Source organism: Podarcis muralis, chromosome 3, assembly GCF_964188315.1.
Source record: "Podarcis muralis chromosome 3, rPodMur119.hap1.1, whole genome shotgun sequence".
Taxonomy (NCBI): Eukaryota; Metazoa; Chordata; class Lepidosauria; order Squamata; family Lacertidae; genus Podarcis; species Podarcis muralis.
In genome coordinates this window covers 71026478-71049027 of record NC_135657.1, presented here as the reverse complement: position 1 = coordinate 71049027, position 22550 = coordinate 71026478, and the positions used below count along the sequence as shown (strand labels likewise).

The 22550-nt window shown below is 41.0% G+C and overlaps 2 protein-coding genes across 13 annotated transcripts in view; one reads left to right on the top strand and one right to left on the bottom strand.

Moving 5' to 3' along the window:
• LOC114593298 (uncharacterized) overlaps positions 1-8952 on the top strand; it is a 54462-nt gene extending 45510 nt beyond the window's left edge. For 9 of the 12 annotated variants that reach the window (XM_077926097.1, XM_077926101.1, XM_077926098.1 and 6 more), the window contains 7 exons: positions 924-1058; positions 2374-2526; positions 3739-3948; positions 4388-4508; positions 6854-6916; positions 7798-7931; positions 8219-8952. In XM_077926097.1, coding sequence (XP_077782223.1) covers positions 924-1058; positions 2374-2526; positions 3739-3948; positions 4388-4508; positions 6854-6916; positions 7798-7931; positions 8219-8329 — 927 coding nt within the window. In that variant the 3' untranslated portion in view covers positions 8330-8952. Of the gene's footprint in view, positions 1-844; positions 1059-2373; positions 2527-3738; positions 3949-4387; positions 4509-6853; positions 6917-7797; positions 7932-8218 lie in introns of those variants that run through there. The other 3 variants (XM_077926099.1, XR_013392279.1, XM_077926103.1) reach the window with 3 other exon arrangements.
• Positions 8918-22064, bottom strand: CD164 (CD164 molecule). Its single transcript, XM_028723149.2, has 6 exons — positions 21661-22064; positions 17600-17686; positions 15562-15636; positions 13264-13317; positions 12003-12110; positions 8918-11655 (listed from the first exon to the last, which is right to left on the bottom strand). Exons 1-6 carry the CDS (start codon positions 21767-21769, stop codon positions 11492-11494), a joined length of 597 nt encoding a protein of 198 aa, XP_028578982.2. The 5' UTR covers positions 21770-22064; the 3' UTR covers positions 8918-11491.
• Positions 22065-22550: the final 486 nt, after the last annotated feature.

The window sequence follows — 22550 nt, the reverse complement described above, 5'->3', positions numbered from 1 at the left end:
TTGCATCTCGCCTCTGTCATGAACTTCAGGCCAGCTACTCTCTCTCTCTCTCACCCTCACTTCCTCTCCACCTGCAGTACTGGGAACAGTAACACTGACTCATTTAACATTTGCATAATGAGTTCAAGTGTTCATAGCACTTCACATGTATTATATGCCTATTATCCTTATAGCGACTCTGTTAAGTATTACTATAATGTTTATTATAATTAGCCTCGCTCGGCAAATCCAAAGTTGAGTTGAATGTAGTTAAGCAGAGAAATAAATATGGTTTGGCTTAAAACAAAAGTTGTTTCTTTCCTAGAAAGTTCTGAAGCTGAAATGCACCTGTGCTTAAAATGGGCATTCTTATGTTTTTGAAGTGTTCTGTTTTATGATTTTAAAATCATAAAACAGAATCATAAAATCATAGGGTAGGTTGTAAATTTATATGTTGGTTCTTGCTCATCAAATCATTCATATGGACTCTTAGAGTTTTGCTTGTATGAGACCACACAGAGTAGCCAAGATGCTAACTGTTCAGATTATTGACTTTCTAAAAAAGCAGATGTTCTGGAAGATAAATATAGTACAAATGGAGGAGAAAGCTCATATGTCAGATTTAACCCAGAACTGGAGAAATAAAACCCATTATACTTTGTGTGCGTCATTGTGGGCACAGCTGTAATGCAAAAATAAAAATTTCAGAGCTTAGCTCCATGTGATAATAAGCCAAAGCCACTGGTTTGCATAACAGCCACAGAGTAAATACTTTGATTTCAGATATGGGTGTGTTATCATGGATGCACACTTTAGTGACTTGAGTTTCTGCTGAGTGTTCACTTTTCTTTTTTCACAAGTACAGACTCTGATGCTTATTCTTAAAAGTGCATAGTCAAGCAGCTGCTGGAGCTTACCTTGACTAGAATTATCTGCCTTCTTAGCAGGGGCACCTGCAAGCACTACAGGATGAAAACAACCAGTTGAGAGTTCTGCTATGCAAACTGAAGGCGATGAGCTGCTGGAAAGAAACAGTGCAAAAAGCACACTCATCTGCCACATTGAGAGAAATGGAGAAGGTGAGAGTCCCTACCTCCCCCCCCCAAAAAAAGCCTGTTGAAATAAAGTCATTCTACCTAATTGAAATAAAGAGAATAATTTGTTCTTTAGTGAAAAGGGCCATTGGTTTCAGCCATGTATACTTGGTAATACCAGTGAGTGACTGCATGAAGAGCGAGATGCATCCTTTTCCTTAGAACAGTCTATTTAATTCTTAACCAATGAAAAAACTGAACTGCATATTAGGGCCAGTTCAAGCAGACACTAATCAGTGAGCCATCGGGACTGCATGCACACCTTACAACACTGGGTATGATATCTAGGGGCAGATGAACCTGCCAATTTTTGTTTCTCTCCATTTCTTGTCACACACACCCCCCCAATCTTTTTAAGTTCAGTTCTCCACATTTCAGATCAGTTTGCAACTTTCTTTTTTAAAAATATATTCATGAAAATTCACATTCTTGTGTGAATTTATCCTAACATACACACTTTTGCAGCCCATTATTAATAATGGAACACATTTTTGTACTTTATTTTCACGAATGCATTTCATGTACACCCAATATACCCATTTTTGAACACATTTGGTTGGAGAATTCAGAGAAATGCAAATTTGAAACAATGGCTATGTTTGGGTTCCACATATGTTTGTCAGTTATGTATGGAGGTATGATGAATGTGTGAACAAGAACTCAGAAAGTCCGCCTACTTTTCTCTGCCAGTTTAACTGTAATAGAATAGTTACAAGATTACTAGCTCTGGCTTTCATTCTTCTCCTTTGATGCGTGATGTGCTCACATGATTGTCTCACTTCACAGATCTTGATTTATCATACCACTGCAAAGGTTTCCAAAAATAACCATGCCATCTGGTGTTGAGCCTGATTGTAGCCACATAATGCAAAATCAGAAGCTTGACAAGTGCTGTAGTTGTAAGATGCCACTTCAATGCATGTCTGTGAAATACCTCTTGCCACCTACAAATGACTGTATGCATCAACCCTTTCCCACAAAGAATGTGGTGGGGATTACTTATGCTAACCTGGCACTGTATATGGTTATTTTACAATACCCATCAGAAAGATTGCGACTGCTCAAACCAATTTTATTGTATTGCAAAAACACCATGAAATTAAAAGAAGTAGGGTTTCTTTTTCTACATGTTAAAGGGCACAAGCTCAAATACTTAAATATTTTGCATAACACTTCTTCCTAAGTAACCCAGTGTAGGGTGTTTGTTTGTTTGTTTGTTTGTTTGTTTGTTTGTTTTGGGGGGAGGGTTTTGTGGCTTGATTCTCTGCTTCACATCCTACTGAACCCTTTGCATTCACAGGAGGCCATTCAAAACAAAAAAGAGTATCTGAAATCCAAGCTGATGGCAGAACAAGAAGCGATTATATTTCAGCAGCAGCTGCGGGCTGCAAGGAAAGCTTTGGCAGAGTCTCAGACTGAGAATAAAAGGCTGAAGCAACAGCTAGACAAACAGGTATGTAACCAAACTCTGCTGTAATACTGTCTATACAGCAAATCAAATTACTTTCACTCGCATTGACTTCAGTGCTGAAGCTATGAGATGGGCAATGAGAGATAGTCTTGGGGTGTAATGTTCTGCACTCCCTCCATGGAAGACTTTAGGTGTATATGGGTGTAAAAGAAACCATATATCTTAAAATGCTACTGCCTTCACTGTGTCTGACCCCCAATGGAATCATGATCCTGGGTGAGCGCCTGTAACTCCTGGAATCTTGCTACTGCTTGGCAGAGAGTGGGAGAGGCACTGAACCTTTGTAATATTACTTATGCAGGAGGTGAAATGTGCACTATGTGATGTGTCTGCCCACACCAATTTAAGATTCCAGAGATGGATGTAATTTAGAAATTAAAACCCTATAAGTGAATAGCAGTGGCTTAGAGAGGATTTGCATAGCAGCTCCTTGTAGCTCCTTGTGAAATTGGGGAACCATCTTACATACTGAGAATTGGAATACTTGCCAAATGTGTTGTTTCTTGAATCATTACTGTTGACAGCAAAGACAGAATGAATATATTACATTTTGCCTCTTCTCAGCAAAACTGTTCAAGATCATTATTCAACTGAAAATGAAAATACAAGGATCTGAAATGTGAAGATGCAAAATGTCTCCGCATACTTCCACCCCTCAATACAGTTAACACAAGTTTTATTGAAACTAATATCTAACAGTGAAGGAGAGAGGGTTTTTTGATGGCGAAAGTCTCACTTTGACCCTTCCAAAAGAAGTCAGATTGGTGCAAGTGTTAATGTGTCTGTATTTGCCCAGGCATTTAAATTTTGTTGTATTGGCTTAGCTTATTACAACATCCAAACTGCTCAATAGTGAATCTTCCAAAGCAATTTACAACACAGATTAAATAATGTCATCATAACACACATAGTAGTTCTTATTCTGCAGAATTTCTGGTTTAAATCTTTCCTACATTGGACACTGTTTTAAACCAGAAATTCTGCAGAATAAGAACAACTTCACTGCCAATAAATATTATTTGAAATAAAATGGTCTTCATCTGCCTTCTAAATGCCAAGAATGATATCCAAGTAAGTCATACTTGAAATAGACCTACTGAAATCAATGGGTCTACTCTGAGTATGATAGCATTGGATATCACCCATGTTCTCTCCTCCTGTGTTTTACAAATCTCATTGGTATTTTATGCAAAGGGACACTTGCTACAGGAAGTAGAACACAGGATGAACCAAGAAGTTCACAGAAAGCAGCAACTAGATCTAATTAAGACAGCAAACTTGGAAAAAATGCTGGAAAGCCTTGGAGAGAGGGAACTGAGATTGCAGTGTCTAACAGAAGAAACTGAAAGATCATCCAAGATAAGGCAGCTTCAGGGGGAAAAGGTTAAAAAAGAAATCCAACAGGTAAGTTTATAAATACATACTTTCAGTAGCTCATGTGCCGGTGGTTATATGTTCCAAGATGGGGGCTTAATATTGCAAACAGGTCATTGACAGTGGGCGATTTTTATACTTATCCACACCAAACCATCCCGCCCCCATCCCAAAAGGGTAAATCAAGGTTTAATGGTAGAAAAATGCAGACAGGCAACTAGACACCAATGATGTGCAGACTGGGTGAAAAACCTGTATGCATGATCAGCGCTTATCCCACAATTAATACTCAAAGTTTCATAAATATTGCTTAACCAAGCAGCATCTGATAGAATCATGCAGGTTTATTCAAAGTTTGCAACTTCCAATTCCTTCCTTCTCTTATGTATTTCATTTTCATAAATGGACAACAAAGATACATAGATTTGGAACTGTAATGTTCGCTTAGAAAAATTTAGTATCTTTTTAGGTAAGAAGTCAGCTGTCCCAGGAACGCAGTTTAAAACTGGATGCTTTCCAGAGGATAAAAGAGCTGCAGCATCAGCTGTATGACTCAGAAGTTCCAACATCCCAGAGAAATTCTTCTGCAGGTATGAATGAATGTAGGTTGAATGATAGCTGGTTGCAAGAATATTGGTCTTCCATAGATTGTTTATTTCATGCCCTGCTGTATTTTGAAAATGTATTATACTTTACTTTGGTTGTTAAACAGTTAACAGTAAATGTGCTGGTTAATAGGTTATTAAATGTGAACCAAAGATGCAGACCTTGGACTTAGTTAGGTCACCATGCCCTCTCTCATATACCAGGAATAGATCAACACAGACAGAGACAGAGTACAGACCCTGTTATCATCCCAGGCTGTGGCGGGGGAAGCAGGTGCCTACACTAAGCTGTTGCCAGATTTGCATGAGAAGAAATACATGCACCCATTGTGGCCTTGTAACTCCTATAAAGCCTCTCCTGGGGGGCAGGAAAGGCCTGGGAAGTGCAGAGGGAGTTGGAAACAACCCAAATTCAGGCTGAGGCAGCTTGTGCAGGAAGATTTCTCAGGGTGCGTGCACACCTGGGTGACCCATGAAGCTCCGTAAAGCCCAGTATTGTCTACATTGTCTTACAGAAGCTCTCCACAATCTTAGGCAGAGGGCCCTTCATATTACCTGGCTGCTTCTTTTAAAGGAAGACCTAACGAGGGGATCTTCTGCATGCAGAGCTCATGCCCCCTCCCCTCAGTAAGTTAGGAAGTGCACTTTCACTTGCACAAGTCTGGATACAACCCAATGAGGGCAGAGGTCCTAGATCCTGTTTCACACTTCAGCTAACAGCCGCTTTGAACTAGGAGTTTCTCATTACGCTAAGCGGCTTAGTGTTAGTGTCAAGCCTGTATGGGAGGCAGCAGTACCAAGTTATTTGGCAGGCTGTAGCAATGAAGCAGCTACTTGTTGTCCTGTCAGTATATTATTGCAAGATTGCAATAAATGTGGATGGTGGTATGAGCATATAAGGATGGGATAAATTAATTTCTCAGCCAGTTTGACTATTCACTTAACCACCCCAGCTGTCATATTACATTGTGTTTGATAGCTGAGCCAAAGCTCCAAGTAGATCCAATTTGTTAATCTATTTAAAAGATGCTAAACTGAATTTGAAAGCTGATCAGATTATTGCTCCCCACCTCTAAACCTTAAGCAATAGCATTAAATGAATACTTTTTGAACAGACACGCAACTGAGACAAAGTGTATTGCTAATGTGATACAATAGTAGTGACTGACCATTGTTTCATGTGAACGTCTTGTTGCATTGTAGAGAGTAGCAGTTTAAGGTGCTATCTTTCCAAAGAAAAGTCAATTTTACTAAATCAATCCAGGAAGCAAACTGTTTACATGGCTGTATATTGCACAGTATTGATTTCTGGAACAAATGTATGCCTACAACTCACGGCATTGCCATCTTAATTTGCAAAGATTGTAGAAATGAACTAAATTTTTTCCTACTGGTGAACCCTCTATTGTACAAGTAGTTCACTTACACTAGTTAATGTTCAAATCCCTTTTGCCTGACATAGACAATTCAGTTATCAGCACACTCAGCAGCTGAAGTGCATGCAAAAAAATCATCTTAATCTACTCTTACCTTTCAAAATAGTCCAATTAAAGGTAACACCTGTATCTCCTAACATTTTAGTGCAAGGGTATGCAAGGGATACACAAGGCAATTTAAACAGCACTAGATTCAATCAGTGCTAGGATCGCAAACATATCTTGCTATCTGTACAGCCCAATACATTTACCAGAAGATAAGTGCATTGTGACTCAGAAAGCAAAGACATTTGGCCATGTCTTCTACCTTTAATTGTTTCAAAGGTGTCTTATCTTACTATATAATAAAATTGTGGAGTGTTGCTACTGTTTCAGAGACCACAGAGAATGTGGTCTGACCCCCAAATGATACTTCAGCATAACTGTATTGGCTTGAAAGTGTGTGGGGGTGGGGGTGGTCTCAGTGGTGGGCCACCATGGGCATAGAAAAGGCAGGAAAACTGGCTGTATTGCCTTAGCTTTCACCTCATAGTGGTGTTGGTGCTTGTCTTGAGATGCCATACTATATACATAAAAACATAGGTAGCCCAAGCCAACTGTTTAATGGAGGGAAGTGCTTCAGAAAACTGCTCTCTGAAGTGTCTCCCCACCCCGTTTAACGGTGATAGGGCTTGGATCAAGCTGTGAGAGGACAGGCAAGGTGTAAAGGGAAGAGGGTTGCCAAGTGGAGCTAGCAAGGGCAGTTTAAATGAACTTGTACATGTTTCATTTTGGGCAAAGGAAAGCAACAGACATTATAAAAATACTCTAACAGACGTCGTTAACTTTTAAAACTTTGTGCTTTGTATGGATTCTTCTCACAGATTATCTAACTCATGTCCTTGGCTTTCACAGCTGTAAGAAGAAAGTCTGCTAATACTTCACACAGTGCCAGCAGTATAAATCGCTCACTTTCAGGTAAAAAGGAATCGTACTACTAGCATCAGCTGTTTTACGATGCTTTCTCCTACTTCCTTCTGTAAATTTCACCCAAAGTTCCCAGGGCAGTTCACAATATAATAATGCAAACAAAAATACCTCCCCCCCAACATTATTTCTTAGAAAGCCTCTCTCTCAACTCACCTTAAGTCCACATTTCCTTAAGCTAGTCCTTTTCAGTGTCAACCTAGACATAAAGTTAAAGATGTAAGATGTGTACTTTTCCGGTTTCGAAATAGCAGCCATGAGTCTCTGGGCCCATGCAGGGTGGTGAGGGAGAGTTTGACGCCCTCTTCCACTGTGGAAGTCCTGCAACATGAATTGTTTCTCAAAAGTCTTTGCATTTAAAGGGAGACACCCATTCGGGACAAATGGAAGAAATCCTTGAAATGGAAATAGCAGCTTCAGAGTCTTTGGGGTGGTGTGCACCGTGGCGGAGAGTAAACGTTCCATTTCCCATTGCTCTGATCCTGAGGCTCATCAAGCTTCCATGTAGCAGCTTTTCACAAAAGAAATGAGCTCCCATTGCCCTAAGATAGTATACCATGTCTTAATTTGAAAACCGTTTCTTTCAAAATTGATACACAGAAGCCTGTTGCTAATATACACTACTACTAGATAAACCGCGATTGTTATCAGACCATTTACTGGGATCGCATCGAAGATCATTCACATTTTAACTGTTAACCATTGACTGTGAGAATATTGTAGAAAAATGGAAATCTCTCCTTTACAAGTGTGTCAACAGCATGTATTACCAAGGAATACAGTGTCAGCAGTGTTTGCACACAAAAGCATGTTCTAGAACAAAGTTCCACAAAGGCAGCACTTAAATGACATTATTTAACATTATGTTCCAGGCTCTGCTTCATGGAGCCAGAATACAGGCATTTCAACATTCACGTTAACCAAGGACTTCAGGCATCAGCTTTTGGTTGCTGACTCTGTGGGTAGCAGCAATATAAAACCAGAAAAGATTCAGAGGCCCAAAACGGTGAGTAGTGAAGTATTTGCGGAGCAATGTTAGTATGAATCTCTAATGCAAGGCAGTGACAATTGGGTTGTAGACATGTTAAGCAAGCTATACTGAGGACTTGCTTTATAAAGTAGTGATATTAGATTAACTCTTCATTCATGCTTCTCAGGGAATTCCTCCTGTACAATAAACTTTTGGCCCACAGCAGTTAAGAGAAGCCATCTACCCCCCAAAAAATGAATGAAATTTTGACTATTCAAGGTGAAACAGATGAGAATTACAACAGTTTTTATTTATATTTAAAGGTACCTTGTGGGTGGAGAAATAGCGTGATAGATGTTCTCTTGCCAGCTCTTACAGAAAACTCTTCTATGTCACCTGTGCAGTTTTGTGGACAGAAGACATCTGAAAAATAAGCTTCTACTGCTTCTTTGAAGAGTTACTTGCTGGTTTGATTCCATGATAAAGTACAAAGCAGTCTTGCTTGAAAACTCTGGTCATACTCAAAAATGGGATGTTTGCTTATAGTTATCCATAACTTTTAATAAGCCACTTTCCCACCAGAGTGCCAAAAATCTGACGTGAGGTTATTAACTGGATGAAGCTAGCAGCAGATTCAGCACAGGCAACTGAAAGCCTTTATTCAAACAAATATATAAGGAATGCACTGTCACAATATTATGTGTTTATGGCAACAAGCTTATTTGGTTGGCCATGGTGCATTTGCATGACTTTGACCAAATTCTGCAAAGCAATTATGTAGCTGATTTGTGTTTTGTCATACTATGAAATAATTTTATAAAGCTACATCTGTATACTTCCCATTTTATTTTTGTCTTTGACAAAGAGCTTTAAATGAGAGATCTGCTGGATCACCCAACAATCCTCACCACTTGAAATTTACTTTGGCAAATGGAGAGGCCATGTACAACACACATTGCTTTTTATGGCCCAGAACAAGCTGGATTTTTTTGGGAGGAGAAAAAGATGGACAGACGAACAGAAACAGTTTAATAAATGATTTATTTTGGTTTTGTGATTAAGTAGTTTGCATTTTCTTCCAATGAAGACAACACACATATGCAGTACAGTAATGTCTATAACATTCCATTCTAGATGCAACATACTTGCAGGTGTTAAATCTTAGGGAAAATCTGTATTAAGAGCTTGGAAGTCACAATTCACTGCCTTAAAAATCTATTTCACAGACAGGGGTGGTTAAAAAAACCCAAAACCCTATGTATATACTCCAAAAAGCAGACATAAGCTGTGAAAATCTATTAGTTTACCTAATTTGTATGTAGTCAGGTTAATGTCACTACCAGAACAACAACAACTGTCACTGATCTAGCTATAGAAGGTAAGAGGGCTCACCCTCACAGTCTTAGCCAAGGTTTGGTAAGTTAGTGATAAAGCTTGGGTCTAGAAAATCAAATATGCCACTGCATGAAGATATTAGAAATGTCTTAAAGACCTGGTACACATCTATACCCCAACCAAGTAGAAAATGCAGACTTCCTGAAGAGTAGCAGTGAGACCTGAATTTCCTAAAGTCATTGGAAAAGAACAATTGCTGGCAATGGGGCAAGACTAGTGACTAAAATTCCTCTCCCCACATTCCTTCAACAGACATGTAGCTGACAGTAATAAAATTTAAGGCACTTGAAAGATTCATAATGTTAACATCAGCACAGAATACATGGCTGTTTAGTGGTGTTTTAAACAGCACTTACTCTTGGCTCAGTAATAAAATTGGCTCAAATTTCAATTCTGGAACTGCAAGTTGCACTGTTAGTCTTGAAATCTTCTGCTACAAGTTTACAAGACGTAGCCATTCAAGAGCCAGTAAGGAAGCAACACTAACTAGAAATAATTTCTAAGTCTCACTACTAAGCATAAGCTTATTACAGCTTTAGAGTGCAAAGAGGCTTTTTTTAAATTGTCACCGTTTAGAAGTGCATTTATTTATGCTTAAGGTTTAGAATATATTCAGAGATTTTATCTAAATTTATGAAGCTAAAAGAGATGGGGAATTATGTTACACAATGGACTATATAGCTTAAGGCCATTAAATACCACCTACTACAGATGTGTTGCTTGCTGAAAATTGGCTCATCAATTTACCATTTCATACACCTGAGCTGATTGTCTTTTAGGAGTACAGTTGCCTGAAAGTTACAGTACTGTTTGCTAAGTATTATTATGAATAAACTTTCTATGCAACATTATTGAAGTGAATACTATTAGCTACAAGGGCTAGAGTTGAGCAATTAAAATGCAGTAAAATTTTGCAATAAGCCACAAACCCAGACTTATCATCAGCAGCTTAAAATCAAGCAAGCAATAGAGCTAATCCAAAAGCATCACTTAACGTTGCATTTCTAGCATTTAAACTATGCTTGCCATATAACCTGCAAAACAAGGATTAGCAGTCTATTTTGACAATTATCAAAAACTTACATAGCTCCAAGTGCTTGGGCTGCCCACTTCCACCATGACTATCTGTGTTTTATGAAACTCAAGGAAACTGCATTGATATAAGAGCAAATATTCTCTCAAATCCATACAGAATTATGGTAGGTTTGTAATATCCACGAATTGCAATCACAAAATGTGTCTACTGAAACTACGGCTCTGAAATGTAAAGCATGTCAATAGAACTTTCCAAGGCAAGTGTTTTGAAGGCTAGAGACACATGGCTTTAGGAACAGTATATAAAGATTGCTTACACTGTTTTCTTTCCACATCTGTCTTCACAAAAACTTATATAAAGACAAATATATATAAATAATGCCCAAGTTCATGTGTCTACTAGAATGAAATTGCTGCAAGTGGAATGACATTCACTGTACCTCAAACAAATAAAATGGCACAAACATTTCAGTTTGCAGCCTACTCATTAAGGCACTGGTCTTTCTTCCTTACGCACCAAGGAACTAGCATTCTTTGACTATCATTCTTCCTATGGCTGCTTACGCTTACATTAGAAAACAATTATCCTTCTGACACCAAGTATAGAAAAATATGGGCTTCCATAATCCTTAAGGAAAAAAACATAGTTCTAGAAATTTGCCCCAATCTCCTAGCAGTACACTATAAAAAGCCAGTTTTCACACACATAGTGTTTTATGCCAAGTCACCAGAAATTCACATTTTAATAGTAATAATAATAATAATAATTATAATTATAATAATGTAGGGGGCACTGCATTTAAGGCTAACTTATCAATTGCAATCATAAGGTTATCTATCAAGAACACTGCTGCCAATGAATACAGTAACTATTAAAGTCTACATTTGGCATGTCAGATAAAAGGAACGGTTTCACAGCAGCAGCCACTAAAGAAATTTCAGACAGCCAATGAGGATTCATGCACAATATTGCAAGTATTCTTGCAGAGCAAAACATGATTCATACAACCTTCTTCCAAGCATGTTGCAGAAACATTTTCTTTTTAAAAAAAAGTCTTGAAGAATAAGAATATTTTGAATTGCTGTCTTCTATAAGGAATAAAGATATTTTGGTGCAGCTAACCACAAATGTTGACCTTGTAAAGTCCACTTAAAAGCAACGTATTCTAGAGGGTATGGTAATTTTGTTCTTTGGACTTGCAAAATTTGTAGAGAAAGAATATTACTGCTTGCAGTCCCAGCACTAGGACGATACCACCAATGAAACTGGCAGCATCAAAGGTGGATTTGTGTGGAGATGGTTTGGAAGTTGGTTGGGGAGAAGCTGAGCCTGTCAAATGAAAGAAGTAGAGTTACTAGTGATAGGCTGTGCAGATTTAGAAAGCTACTCTTTAATGCATGGATCACCACCGAGCACTAGGTTGGTGGCCCTAATGTCTTGGATTCCTACCACTTGGATCCCCCCCCCCCACCAAAAATAATAATATTTTGGATTATTATTTTTAAACAAGAGGCACTTCCTTCACCAACGGAGGGGTTTTTCTGAATATGTCTGCATTCATGCACAAGTATGCTTTGAGTGCACATGATTGAGAACTATATGTATGTGCATGCGAGAGAGATGCTAATGTCTCTGTGACAGGACTGATTTTAATCTTGCTATAAATCAAATATTACCTGGTGTAGAAGTTGTGTTGCTAGCAGCAGGTGTAACTATTGTACTATTAGAAGCAGTAGGTCTGGCAGAAGTAGGTTTGGCTGGTGCAGTTGCGTTATGTGTAGGACCTGTTTCAAAGAAAATACCACATCTTGGAACCAGCTTTAAATAACTATTTTAATCTTACAAATTGAGCAAATGATTGCAGAACAAAGGCACTGCTAGATGCATTTCACAGTAATAATTATAAATGAAAAATATTTATGCATGGATAGAAAAATTGGTAGTAGTTTTAAAAAGTCATTTCCTCCATTTTGAAGGCAATGTTTATTTTTCAAATTATGAGGTTATCCGAAATCTTTACAATATAATTCAAGAATCAAAAATTAAACACATTAGGGAAAACATTACTGAGGTTATGTAAGAAGCTAAGTCCCCAACAAAGTGGACAATTAACAAAACCAGACAAGTAGAAATCATTTAAGCACAGATCCCAGGAACCGCTTGCCATATATACAATAATGTTGATTCCTGACATTCCAGAAGAGAATGAAAGAAACATGGAAGTATGCATGTAGAGGAAGTGTACATGTAGTCACTCCCCTGTGCATTCAAATTTTTTCTTGGCTAATTCTACTACATGCTCTTCACTAACATGAATTCTCAAGACAGGTTTTTCTCCCATCAATAAATTGTATCATCTACCTTAGTGATCAAAGACAATTCAGTAAAGGACAGGAAATTATCAGTATTCTGGCCTGCAACTCATAGTACTGGTATCTGAAGGAGCATCTCCACCCCCATTGTTCTACCCAGACACTGAGGTCCAGCGCCGAGGGCCTTCAGGCGGTTCCCTCACTGCGAGAAGTCAAGTTACAGGGAACCAGGCAGAAGGTCTTCTCGGTGGTGGCACCCGCCCTCCCACCAGATGTCAAAGAGAACAACTACCAGACTTTTAGACGACATCTAAAGGCAGCCCTGTTTAAGGACGTTTTTAATGTTTGATGCATTACTGTATTTTAATATTGTGTTGGAAGATGCCCAGAGTGGCTGGGGAAAGAGATGGGCAGAGTATAAATAATATACTACTACTACTACTACTACTACTACTACTACTACTACTACTACTACTTGCCTGTCCTTTATAGTGATTAAGCCATTTCAAGAAACTGGATAAAAACATGAGCTCTCATTTCTGATTTTCACAGAGTAATCCTGGAAACCTTATTACAGGTGAAGCCTTTATACTTGTTTACTTATTAATGCACAAAAGTTTGTTACCTGGGGTAGAAGTGTTGGCTGTGGTAGGTGCAACTGTGGTAGGCTTAGGAGGAGCTAAAAAAAAACACAAAAGTATGAAGCAGAAAACAGAATATTTAAACACTGAGGCTACAATCTTAACCCCATTTACATGTGAATAAGCTCCATTGAATTCAATAGCTCTTAATTCCAAGGAGATGTGGATTATGCTATAAGAGGTACTATATTATCAATAGCCACCTCTGCTCCCAAGATACATCTGAGGCTGTGATGGAGAACAGATCATACAATTACAATTGTAACTGGCTCCAAACGTTGACTTTCGCCCTTCAGCTTACATCTTTACTGTGGTGAATTCTTCTGAGATTAGGTACCCACCCATAAATTATTTTCTGCACATACTACTGCACAATCACATGCAGGTGGATTCAGGTAGGTAGCCGTGTTGGTCTGACACAGTCTGTCTGTCTACCTTTCTATATTGTCCAGGAGCACCTTAGAAAGCTTATACCAAGAACAAACTTAGTTGGTCTCTAAGGTGCTACTGGACAATTTTTTTATATATGCAGGTGGATGTTAAACAATTACCTTCCCATGTTGCAAATGCAAAATGTGAAAAAACTGCAAAGGGGTTTTAAGGCGTATCTTCTGATAGCCAGGCACTCATTAAGAATTCACACTAACAGTACAATAATATACATGTCTACTTCACAATTAAGTCTCTTTGTGTATAATGGGCCTTACTACAACCTAGGCTTTGGTTTATGAATGGCATCGAGGGGGGAAAGGGTTTTGTGTCTTGAACTGCTGTACATCCACGATCAGGACCAGAAGAACATCACTGACTTCCCCTGGTAAACATGAAGCGGGACGCTGGGAAGAAACAATGACTGTGCCTTGTCAACCACAGCATTCTGTGCCCACTGGTCTTAAAAACAGCTGCTCTACCTACACGTGGCATCTTACTATGGTGGGGCAAATATTAAAAAAATAGATGTTTCACTAGCAAATTAACATCCCTCAAATACAGCCCATCCTAAAAAACAAACAAAGCACCAAGCCTATACCTAAAGTGATGCAATTATGCACTTTCTTCTTATTTCAAGAAACATTTTCATCGTGGCTCAGTTAAAAGGTCCTCAACTGTGGTACAGTAAGAGCACATGCTTTGCATGCAAAAGGTCCCTTTTGAATCCCTAGCACCTTCAGTTAAAGCTGTAAAAGAATCCTTTCTGAAACCCTAAGAGTCACAGCCAGTCAGTGAACAATCCTGAGCTAGATAGATCAATGGTATGACTCAATAAAAGGCAGGATCCTATGTTTCCAAACTCCTCCTATTTGGATAGACACACGACATCAATTTGCTATTGCACACTCACCACTACCTGAAGCAGTGGATAGCCATGTTATCCATGAGAATCTACTTGTAGTGGAATGAAAGAGAAAGGGTGAACTACTACAGCACTTACTGTTTGACAGCTGTCCAGTTCTTGCAATAGACAAGAGCTGATTAATATTGTTGGTGGCATGCAATAGTTACTCCTGTCTGAAGATATTCCCATACAACCTAAGTGAAATTACACTTCCCCAACTGTTTTACCATAGGGACAGAAAATAGCTTCTGCTATCCGTTCAAGTGCTAATTATTCAATACTGGTGGGGGAATAATTAAATAAAAGGTAATTTGCCAGATTACATCCAAGAAACCCATGTTTAAAAACCTCTACACCTCCTACCCTGCTCTTCCACTGGGCCTTTTACCTAACTTCTTCCATTGTCCCAGGTGTGGCAGATCTGTGCTGCAGCAGTAATAACCTCGCCTGTGGCCTTGGGTCAGGGATCATCAACATTTATGGAGCAGTGGGCACACTGAGAAACCCGTGAGTCCCACACACGTATGTTCCACCAGCAATACAGCTTGAAAAAAGTGTTTCAGCTTCCATCCCCGCCCCACCTAATTTAGGAGTGGGGAAACGGATCTTCCTGGAATGTGCAGCTAGAGAGGGAAGGCTTTAATTTCCCTCCCCAGCAACATTCTCCAGGATGATCATCCACATATACTCCCACAATAATGAAGCTTGAGAAAAGCTTTATATTAAGACCAAATTTTGAAATCTAATTATGGTGGGGGAGGGGTAATATACCCAATAGAAGAGGAAATGGGGATGCTGTGGAAGTCAATGAAGGTTTCCTTGGATGTATGTGTGCCTGCAAGTGCTGCACTGGCAACCCCGGCTTTGGAGACTTTAACATTCCCAACTGCATGGATCCTAAACAACGAATTGGTTTTACATCACAAGTGTAGTAGTAAATATTTACCTGAACAAGTTTCATTTCTAAAAGTAGACGTACAGTTATCACTTTCCGTTGCATTTGTACAGTAGGACAAAGAACCTTACAGAAAAAGAAGATTGAGGAAGAATTCTCAGTTTAGTTTTCCAAGAGTGAAACATTCAATGAAATATTTTGGCTACAAGTTTCCATTAGAAACATTTATCTTCATTGTCCTAGAAAAGCTATACAGCTGCTAAATTAGCTTCACTTGTGGTGCTTGTTACATTGCCATTTAAGTATTATCTACTCCTAGGTATTATCTACTCCTTGGTTTAGCAGAGGTGTTATTTTAGCACAGAGCAGTTAACCAACCAATATACTGAGAGTTCCAGAACTCTGGAAAATTAAGAAGTGTCACAAAGATTCTTCTTTATGTTTGTCCCTTAACCTCTGAAAAGCTCCACAATACAAGTCTGCGCCTGGTCAAAAATTCTATACATAAGGGCATTGGTTTCATTAAAAATACACATGTGGGTAAAATCTGTATACACAGTGGAACTTATTTTCGTGAGCTACAGTATAAAGTTAGTGCGCTGCTACTTGGAAAACGTGGGGGAAACCCTGTTTACTTACACACAACCCCATACATATACAGAACAGGGCCTATAAGTAACCAAATGTTTCAAGACCTTAGATTTTCACAGGCCGGCGAGAGGTGGACCTACGAGTCAAACCTCCGTAATCTGTTCCGGAAGCCTGTTCAGCTTCTGAAACGTTCAACAACAGAGGTGCAGCTTCTGATTGGTTGCAATAGTTTCTTGCACTCAAGTGGAAGCTGCGTTGGACGTTCAGTTTCTGAAAAATGTTCGAAAACCAGAGTATTTACTTCCGGGTTTTCGGTATTTGGGAGCCAAAACATTCGCAAACAGAGCCGTTTGGGAACCGAGGTTTGACTGTATTTCACCAAAGTACACACACACCAAAGAAAAACCAGAAACTGAGAAATGAGCTGGTCAGTATGTAAAACTCAAAAGAAATTTATCATACTCCTGCTTCTTGGTCTTCATTGACCCCCTAGGGCAGGGGCAGCAAACCTTTTTCAGCAGGGGGCTGGTCCACTGTCCCTCAGACCTTGTGGGGGGCTGGACTATATTTTTTTTTTGGGGGGGGGAATCCCCCCGACTCTCCCCTCCCTTCTCCACAGCACCGGACGAGCCCTGGTGGCTGCTTACCTGTGCCCTGCAAGCAGCAGAAGCTGGCAGCAGCGGAGAGACAATGAGTGGCGCGAAAGGGCTGGCTCCGGAGAGGAGCTGCTTAAAATGGCGCTCAGCCAACTACAGCTCAACAAAGCCCAGCCCCCTTCCTCTAGGCAGGAGAAGACCAGGAGGAGGGAGGGAGGAGGTACTGCCATGGTGTGGTGTGGTGTGGTGTGGGGGGAAATGGCGCAGCCCAAACAATCAGAATCCCCACGCCGATTCCCAGACTGTCTGTGAGCCGGATCCAGTAGGCAATTGGGCCGGATCCGGCCCCTAGTTTGCCGACCCATGCCTTAGGGTTATAAGGTTCTGTGGGGCAGCAGTAGTAAAAGCCCCAACTGACAAAACCTTCCATGCAACTTTAAACCAACAGCAGCTGCCAGGTTCAACTTTCAAGACCCAGCAGCCCTGTGCCTCCTCAACTCCCTGATATTTCAGCCTCAAACCTTCCTACTTTCCCCCACCTCATTTTTTCAACACCCATGGCTTTCTCTGGTTGCAGTTTCTTACTCCACTGTGTACTTTGCCCCACTTCCAATAGTGAGCCTGTCGCTTGATCAGAAAATGTCCCTTCCTCAAATAAAAAGCCTGAACCCCAGCTTACAGCCCAAAGGGCAAACTACACAGATATGCATCTTTTTCCTCAACTGAAGACAGCCTCTGAGTGTGGCAGTGTCAACAGAGGGTGGGCTTATTAGCATGCAGTTTGGCTCAAAAATGCTAAGTCCAGGTTTCACACATCAGTAAATGCCAACCACTATTAAGCCAGAAAAAGCAAACATACTTAACTACTCTTAGGTTTTACAATTCAAAATAATTCCATTTACCGTTGCAGTAAATCCAGGTGCAGTTTATTTCAGACTTGTCAGTACTACTAATGCAGGAACTACAGTTGGTATGTTTTTCACAGCCAGCTAAAAAGGAAGAATGCATTTTTAAACAGTTGACAGATCACAATTTCAAAAGGTCACTACAAATTATGAACAGTCTATGGCACCCCTGGGGTATAGAAGTGTGTTAAATGTGAATAAACAAAAGCACTATAAAGTAATTGTTTTTTATTTTCAAATGAAAAATTAACACCTGTAACCAAGAAGAAAGGACCCTAGACATTCATTTCTGGTTACTTCTAGTTGAGTTAGTTTTGCAGTGTGGACAACACAAAATATTCATTAAGTTTTTATGTAAACTTCCTGTCTTCCTTTACCATTTCTTCATTGCTGAACAGCCCAACTACCTCCATGGTTCCTTCTTATTTGTGTAAACAAATGTTTGTACTTGTCTTAATGTTTTTAGCAATATGCTGCCCACATTTTTTGTTTGTTTAATTTATTGTATTTTAGCTTACCAAGTCTGTAATGTCCATCATTAACACAAACGGTAACTAATGTTTGTTCTTGGCTTACTGCTTATGGTTTGTCTAAGGGAGACAAACCATGAGTCTGATTTTGAACGTAGCGGTAAGTCAGGGTGGGTGGGACCCTCCAGACATTATCCCCCATCAGCCCCAGCTTGCATGGCAAATGGTCAGATTGATGGGAGGTGTACCCTGGCAACATCTGTAGGACAACGTGATTCACAATTAGAGTTGCATGACATAGAAAATGATCGTTTATTGAATAATCATTTGAGGATGACCTAACTTTGCAGAAAACCAGAAGGCTAGCTTTTTGGCTCCTATCTGTTAGTGGTCTGCAACAGCACCAATTAATGGAAGCTACTTCTGGCCTCACTACCTCTTGCTTGCAAGTGTCCTTTGCCAAAAGGAGCAGTTCCGAGATGCTATATTATAGACCTTTCACAATGACAGTGATGGTAAGTCCTAAATTCCAAAGATTGTTATGAATGCTGTATTAGACCTATTATTTTAGCTTATCGGTGCCTAAAATACTACACTCTGCATTTGTACCAGACCTGAAATTGCTTTCCTCTTTGAGATTTTTATGGAAAGCAATTCTTAAATGAAATAATAACACAAACTGCCTTCAGGCCTTTGCACATAGCTACAAATAGGTTTCAGTCACTGTGTGTAGGCACAGGAAGGAGCCCTGGTCAATGCTGACCACCCTGGCAGCTATGTCTTACAAATCTTCCCTCCTATTTCCTAGGAATAGGCTTGGCCAGCTTCGCTTTAATTCCATTAAGCACATATATTGAAATGAGTTTGTGTGCCATGTTCGGGAAACAGTTCTAGTTTTAATTTCATACTCCAATTGAAGCACCACCAGTGCCAAGGAATATGTAAACTACTGCAATGAGATATCTGCTTTGAGAATTAAAGTATGACCTTTCCCCTCTTCTGAAAACTATTGCTAGTGGGCAAGGAAGGAGCTCGTAGAGCCCTGCATATAATCAACTATTTGAAGTTTTCAACTCCTGTTTTATGAGGAGAGCATTAACAGTGCAAAATACACTATAATATCAGAAGCGACACCTTTGAAAAGCTGTACTTTAGTAGCATACTGCATTAAATACATATTTATAAATGAGTTAATTATGTGCATTAATTATACAAAAGAACAATGATGTGTGAAATGTTCCTCAAAGAAGGGCCTCCAGAGTGAACCTGCAAGCTAACACGCCAAAGATGAAGTATCCTAAAATGTTATCTAACTCAAAATAAGCAATTGGTCGTTTAAGATGAAATTCGTAGGAATAACTTCTTTGAATGCCCAAATTAAGAGTTCTAAGTAGATATTAGTAAATAAAACTATTTCATTCCTCCATTTCCACTTTATTTTCTTGTTTAGTTAAATCAAAACAGGCTGAATGATACTAGCACCACCACCACCCACTTTCAACTGATAAACATTCTACAGAATTTGAAATGTGTTTGTGGGAGGGAGTTATTGGTTTGTTTTTATTATGTATTTTGTGTTCTCATTTTGTATTTTTATGTTGTGAACCCCCCTATGACCTTCTGATGAAGGGCAGTATACAAATTTAATGGATAATAATGTGGGTTTATCTGTTAGAAGTATGCACAAGATATCTAGCATCGGAACAGCCAACTCAGCTCTATGTCCTTCAGGTTAATCCTAGTCAAACCGTTTTCAATAGGTTTTAAAAGATGGGCTTGCATGCTATGTAATGTGTGAATAAGTGAGCAGAAATGAATGTCAACAATTTAGAAAACTCCAGTGAGGTAATTTATTTTGGGGGAGAAAAAATCTAGACTCATCCTGTACAGGGAGCTGACAGAGAGGATAGGGCCTCTATGAGGCAGGTCAGAATGGCTTTTCTCAGGTGGGAGGTGGGAGAATTCAACTATCTGTGTGTGTGAAGGTTAAGATAAAATGGTGACCAAGGGCTACATAGATATATTTATAATTTTGTGTTTTATGAAGATTATCTTACTTTAATTTTGTCTTTAGTTTCTTTCTGTTTGATACATTCTTTCATTTTTCTCTTTAGTTTGAAATTTTATGGTATATTAGGTTGAAAACCTTTAATGCAATTGATTAAAAGAAATCTAGACTCATCCTAATAGCAGCTTCTACAGACATTCATCGCAAAAGCAGCTGTTAAAACACATCAGCAGGGGAATCCTTAAGAGGGTGGAAATCTTTTCCCTCAAGGCCTTCTCCCAACTTACTTGCCTCCATCAGTTGTGCAGTTGCAAAGACAAACAAATGAACACAGCTTTAAAATAAGAGAACCAAAGTACTTTTTTCTGTTTATAGCTTTCATCCTGTTAATTTAGACAAAACCTCTTATATACTGCCCAGTGCCATGAAAGTTGATGGTGCCATCGTAACAACCATGATGATAGAAAGGCAAGGAGGAAAACAAATAAATACTTGTGTTATCTCCCTGAAAATAGAGGTCAGATTGCCGATTGCTTGCAACCTCTCTCAAAATAGCTCCTACGCTGTAAAGAATTAGGGCTTTTGAACAATAAATCCTTGCACTTCATCCCTTGCGTTAACTCATAGCTGATATACAGATCGTGCGTCACTGCAGGATAAATAAATACACGAAGAGAGAGGGCAACGTTGCTGCATTGTCTCGGCTCGAATGTTCGTAAACTTTTCAGAAGGGGAGGCGGAGCGCAGCGAACACGGAGCCAACACAATCCGAAACCAGACCGAGCGGGGCAGCTGCCAGTGGCCCTCCGCCGCCTCCATCCCCACCACCACACCCCACGGTTTCGTTTCTCTTACAAGCGACGAGAAGGCAACTCTCCTGAGCCTCAGGTCTGGCGGTGGGCGGACCCTTTCCCACGACCCGAGCTTCCCAACGCCGCGAATCCTGCCTCCCCGCATTCTTCCTGCCTGCCGATGCCTCCCTCGGAGGGAAGAGAAGGGGACGCGAAGCCGCCCCTGCCCCAATAAATTAGGGCTAGAATCGCTACTGACGCGGAAGAACCGCGATGCTTGAACTGAACTGCAGCCGCGGCGGGGCCATGTTCGCCCCTCAGCAGCTGCGTGCCATGTTTAACCATTTCAACCCCTCAGCCTTTTTCGGACCGAAATCAACTGTTTGCCACGTGGGGAGCGGGGAATTCCACGTTGGCGGGGGGGGGGGTCCTGCATGCCTTCAAAAGAGAAAGGGGGGTCGGTGCCGGAGGTCCGCTCTGCCCCCCCACCGCCTCGCCTCCGCCCCTTGGCAACCCGTAACAAGACCACCTCCCCCCTCTCTTCATTCCCTCCGCCCTCGGGGCTCCTTTCTTCGAGAAGGGGCTGCACTACGAGCCCCGTCCAGCGCCGGTCCGTCAAGGCCAGGGCGGCTATCTCCGCGCGGAGGTGAGCCTGGCGCGCAGAGCGCGTCGCAGCCTCCGGGCCCCCTGTGTTCCCCCCGCTTCGCTTTCAAGGCTTCACGGCGCCGCGACGCCAGGAGCTCCCGAAGCCCTGTGCCGCCCACCCACCCACCCGCTCCGTCTCCTCACCTTCCTCCTCTTCGGCCGCGGCCAAGGCGGACGTGAAGCAAGAGGCGACCACCAGCAGGAGCAGCGCCCAGCCCAGGGCAGCCCAGCGAAGGCGGCTGAAGCAGCTCATGGCGTCTCTCGGCGAGGTAAGCGAGGGGGATTCGCCCCACGAGGAAAGAAGAAACAACGACGGGAAAAGCGGCTCAGCCCTCAGCTCGCGCAACCCGCTCCGCTTCCCGGCCGGTCGAAGTCTGCAGTCACGTGACGCGGCCGTTGGGCGGCCCGCGCGAGCTGTTTGACGCGTGGATTGAGGCAAGCGCCAGCGCGTGCGCGCTCTGTCTTTCTCTCTCTCTCAGCTCCCTGCGTAATAAGAGATGGTCTCGTCGACGCGTAAACCCCTTCAAGCAGCGCACACCCCCCCGCCTGCTGCAATGGAACGGCCCTCGAGGGAAAGAGCCGCTTCCTCGTCACGTGACCGACACCTCGAATGGCGTGGAAAGATCCCGACGGAGCGGGCGTGGCTGCTTCGACGTCCGCTCGCTTGTCACTCGATGTCTCAATTCGTGCGAAAATTAGATCATGGGTTGCTTTGTAGACGCGGGTGTCGTTGAAAGATCAATATTGATCTTTGGCGCAGGGATCACTTAAATAGCTTTGTGATAGGAGAAAAGCGATTAGTTCTTGACCTTGGGCAGCGTCAGAAATACGCTTTGCGTTTAGCAAGCCGCAAAAACCAGACGGGCAGTAGTGATGGCAGGGCTTAAACTCCACTCAGTAGAATGAGCAGAAGCCCCGCTGCCCACCAAATGCAGGCGAGCTGCACAATATCACCTAAAAGCAGAGACGTTGAAGACGATGCATTAAGTCCTGAGCCAAAAATTATTTTTGTATTAGGTTACTTGCCCTTCGCT

Excerpts from the sequence above, each read along its gene's own strand:
- CD164 (XM_028723149.2), bottom strand. The coding sequence starts at position 21,769 with ATGAGCTGCTTCAGCCGCCTTCGCTGGGCTGCCCTGGGCTGGGCGCTG. Across the intron at positions 12,111-13,263 it reads AGCCAACACTTCTACCCCAG|GTCCTACACATAACGCAACT; the intron begins GTAACAAACTTT and ends TCTTTGAAACAG. Across the intron at positions 11,656-12,002 it reads CAACACAACTTCTACACCAG|GCTCAGCTTCTCCCCAACCA; the intron begins GTAATATTTGAT and ends TTCATTTGACAG.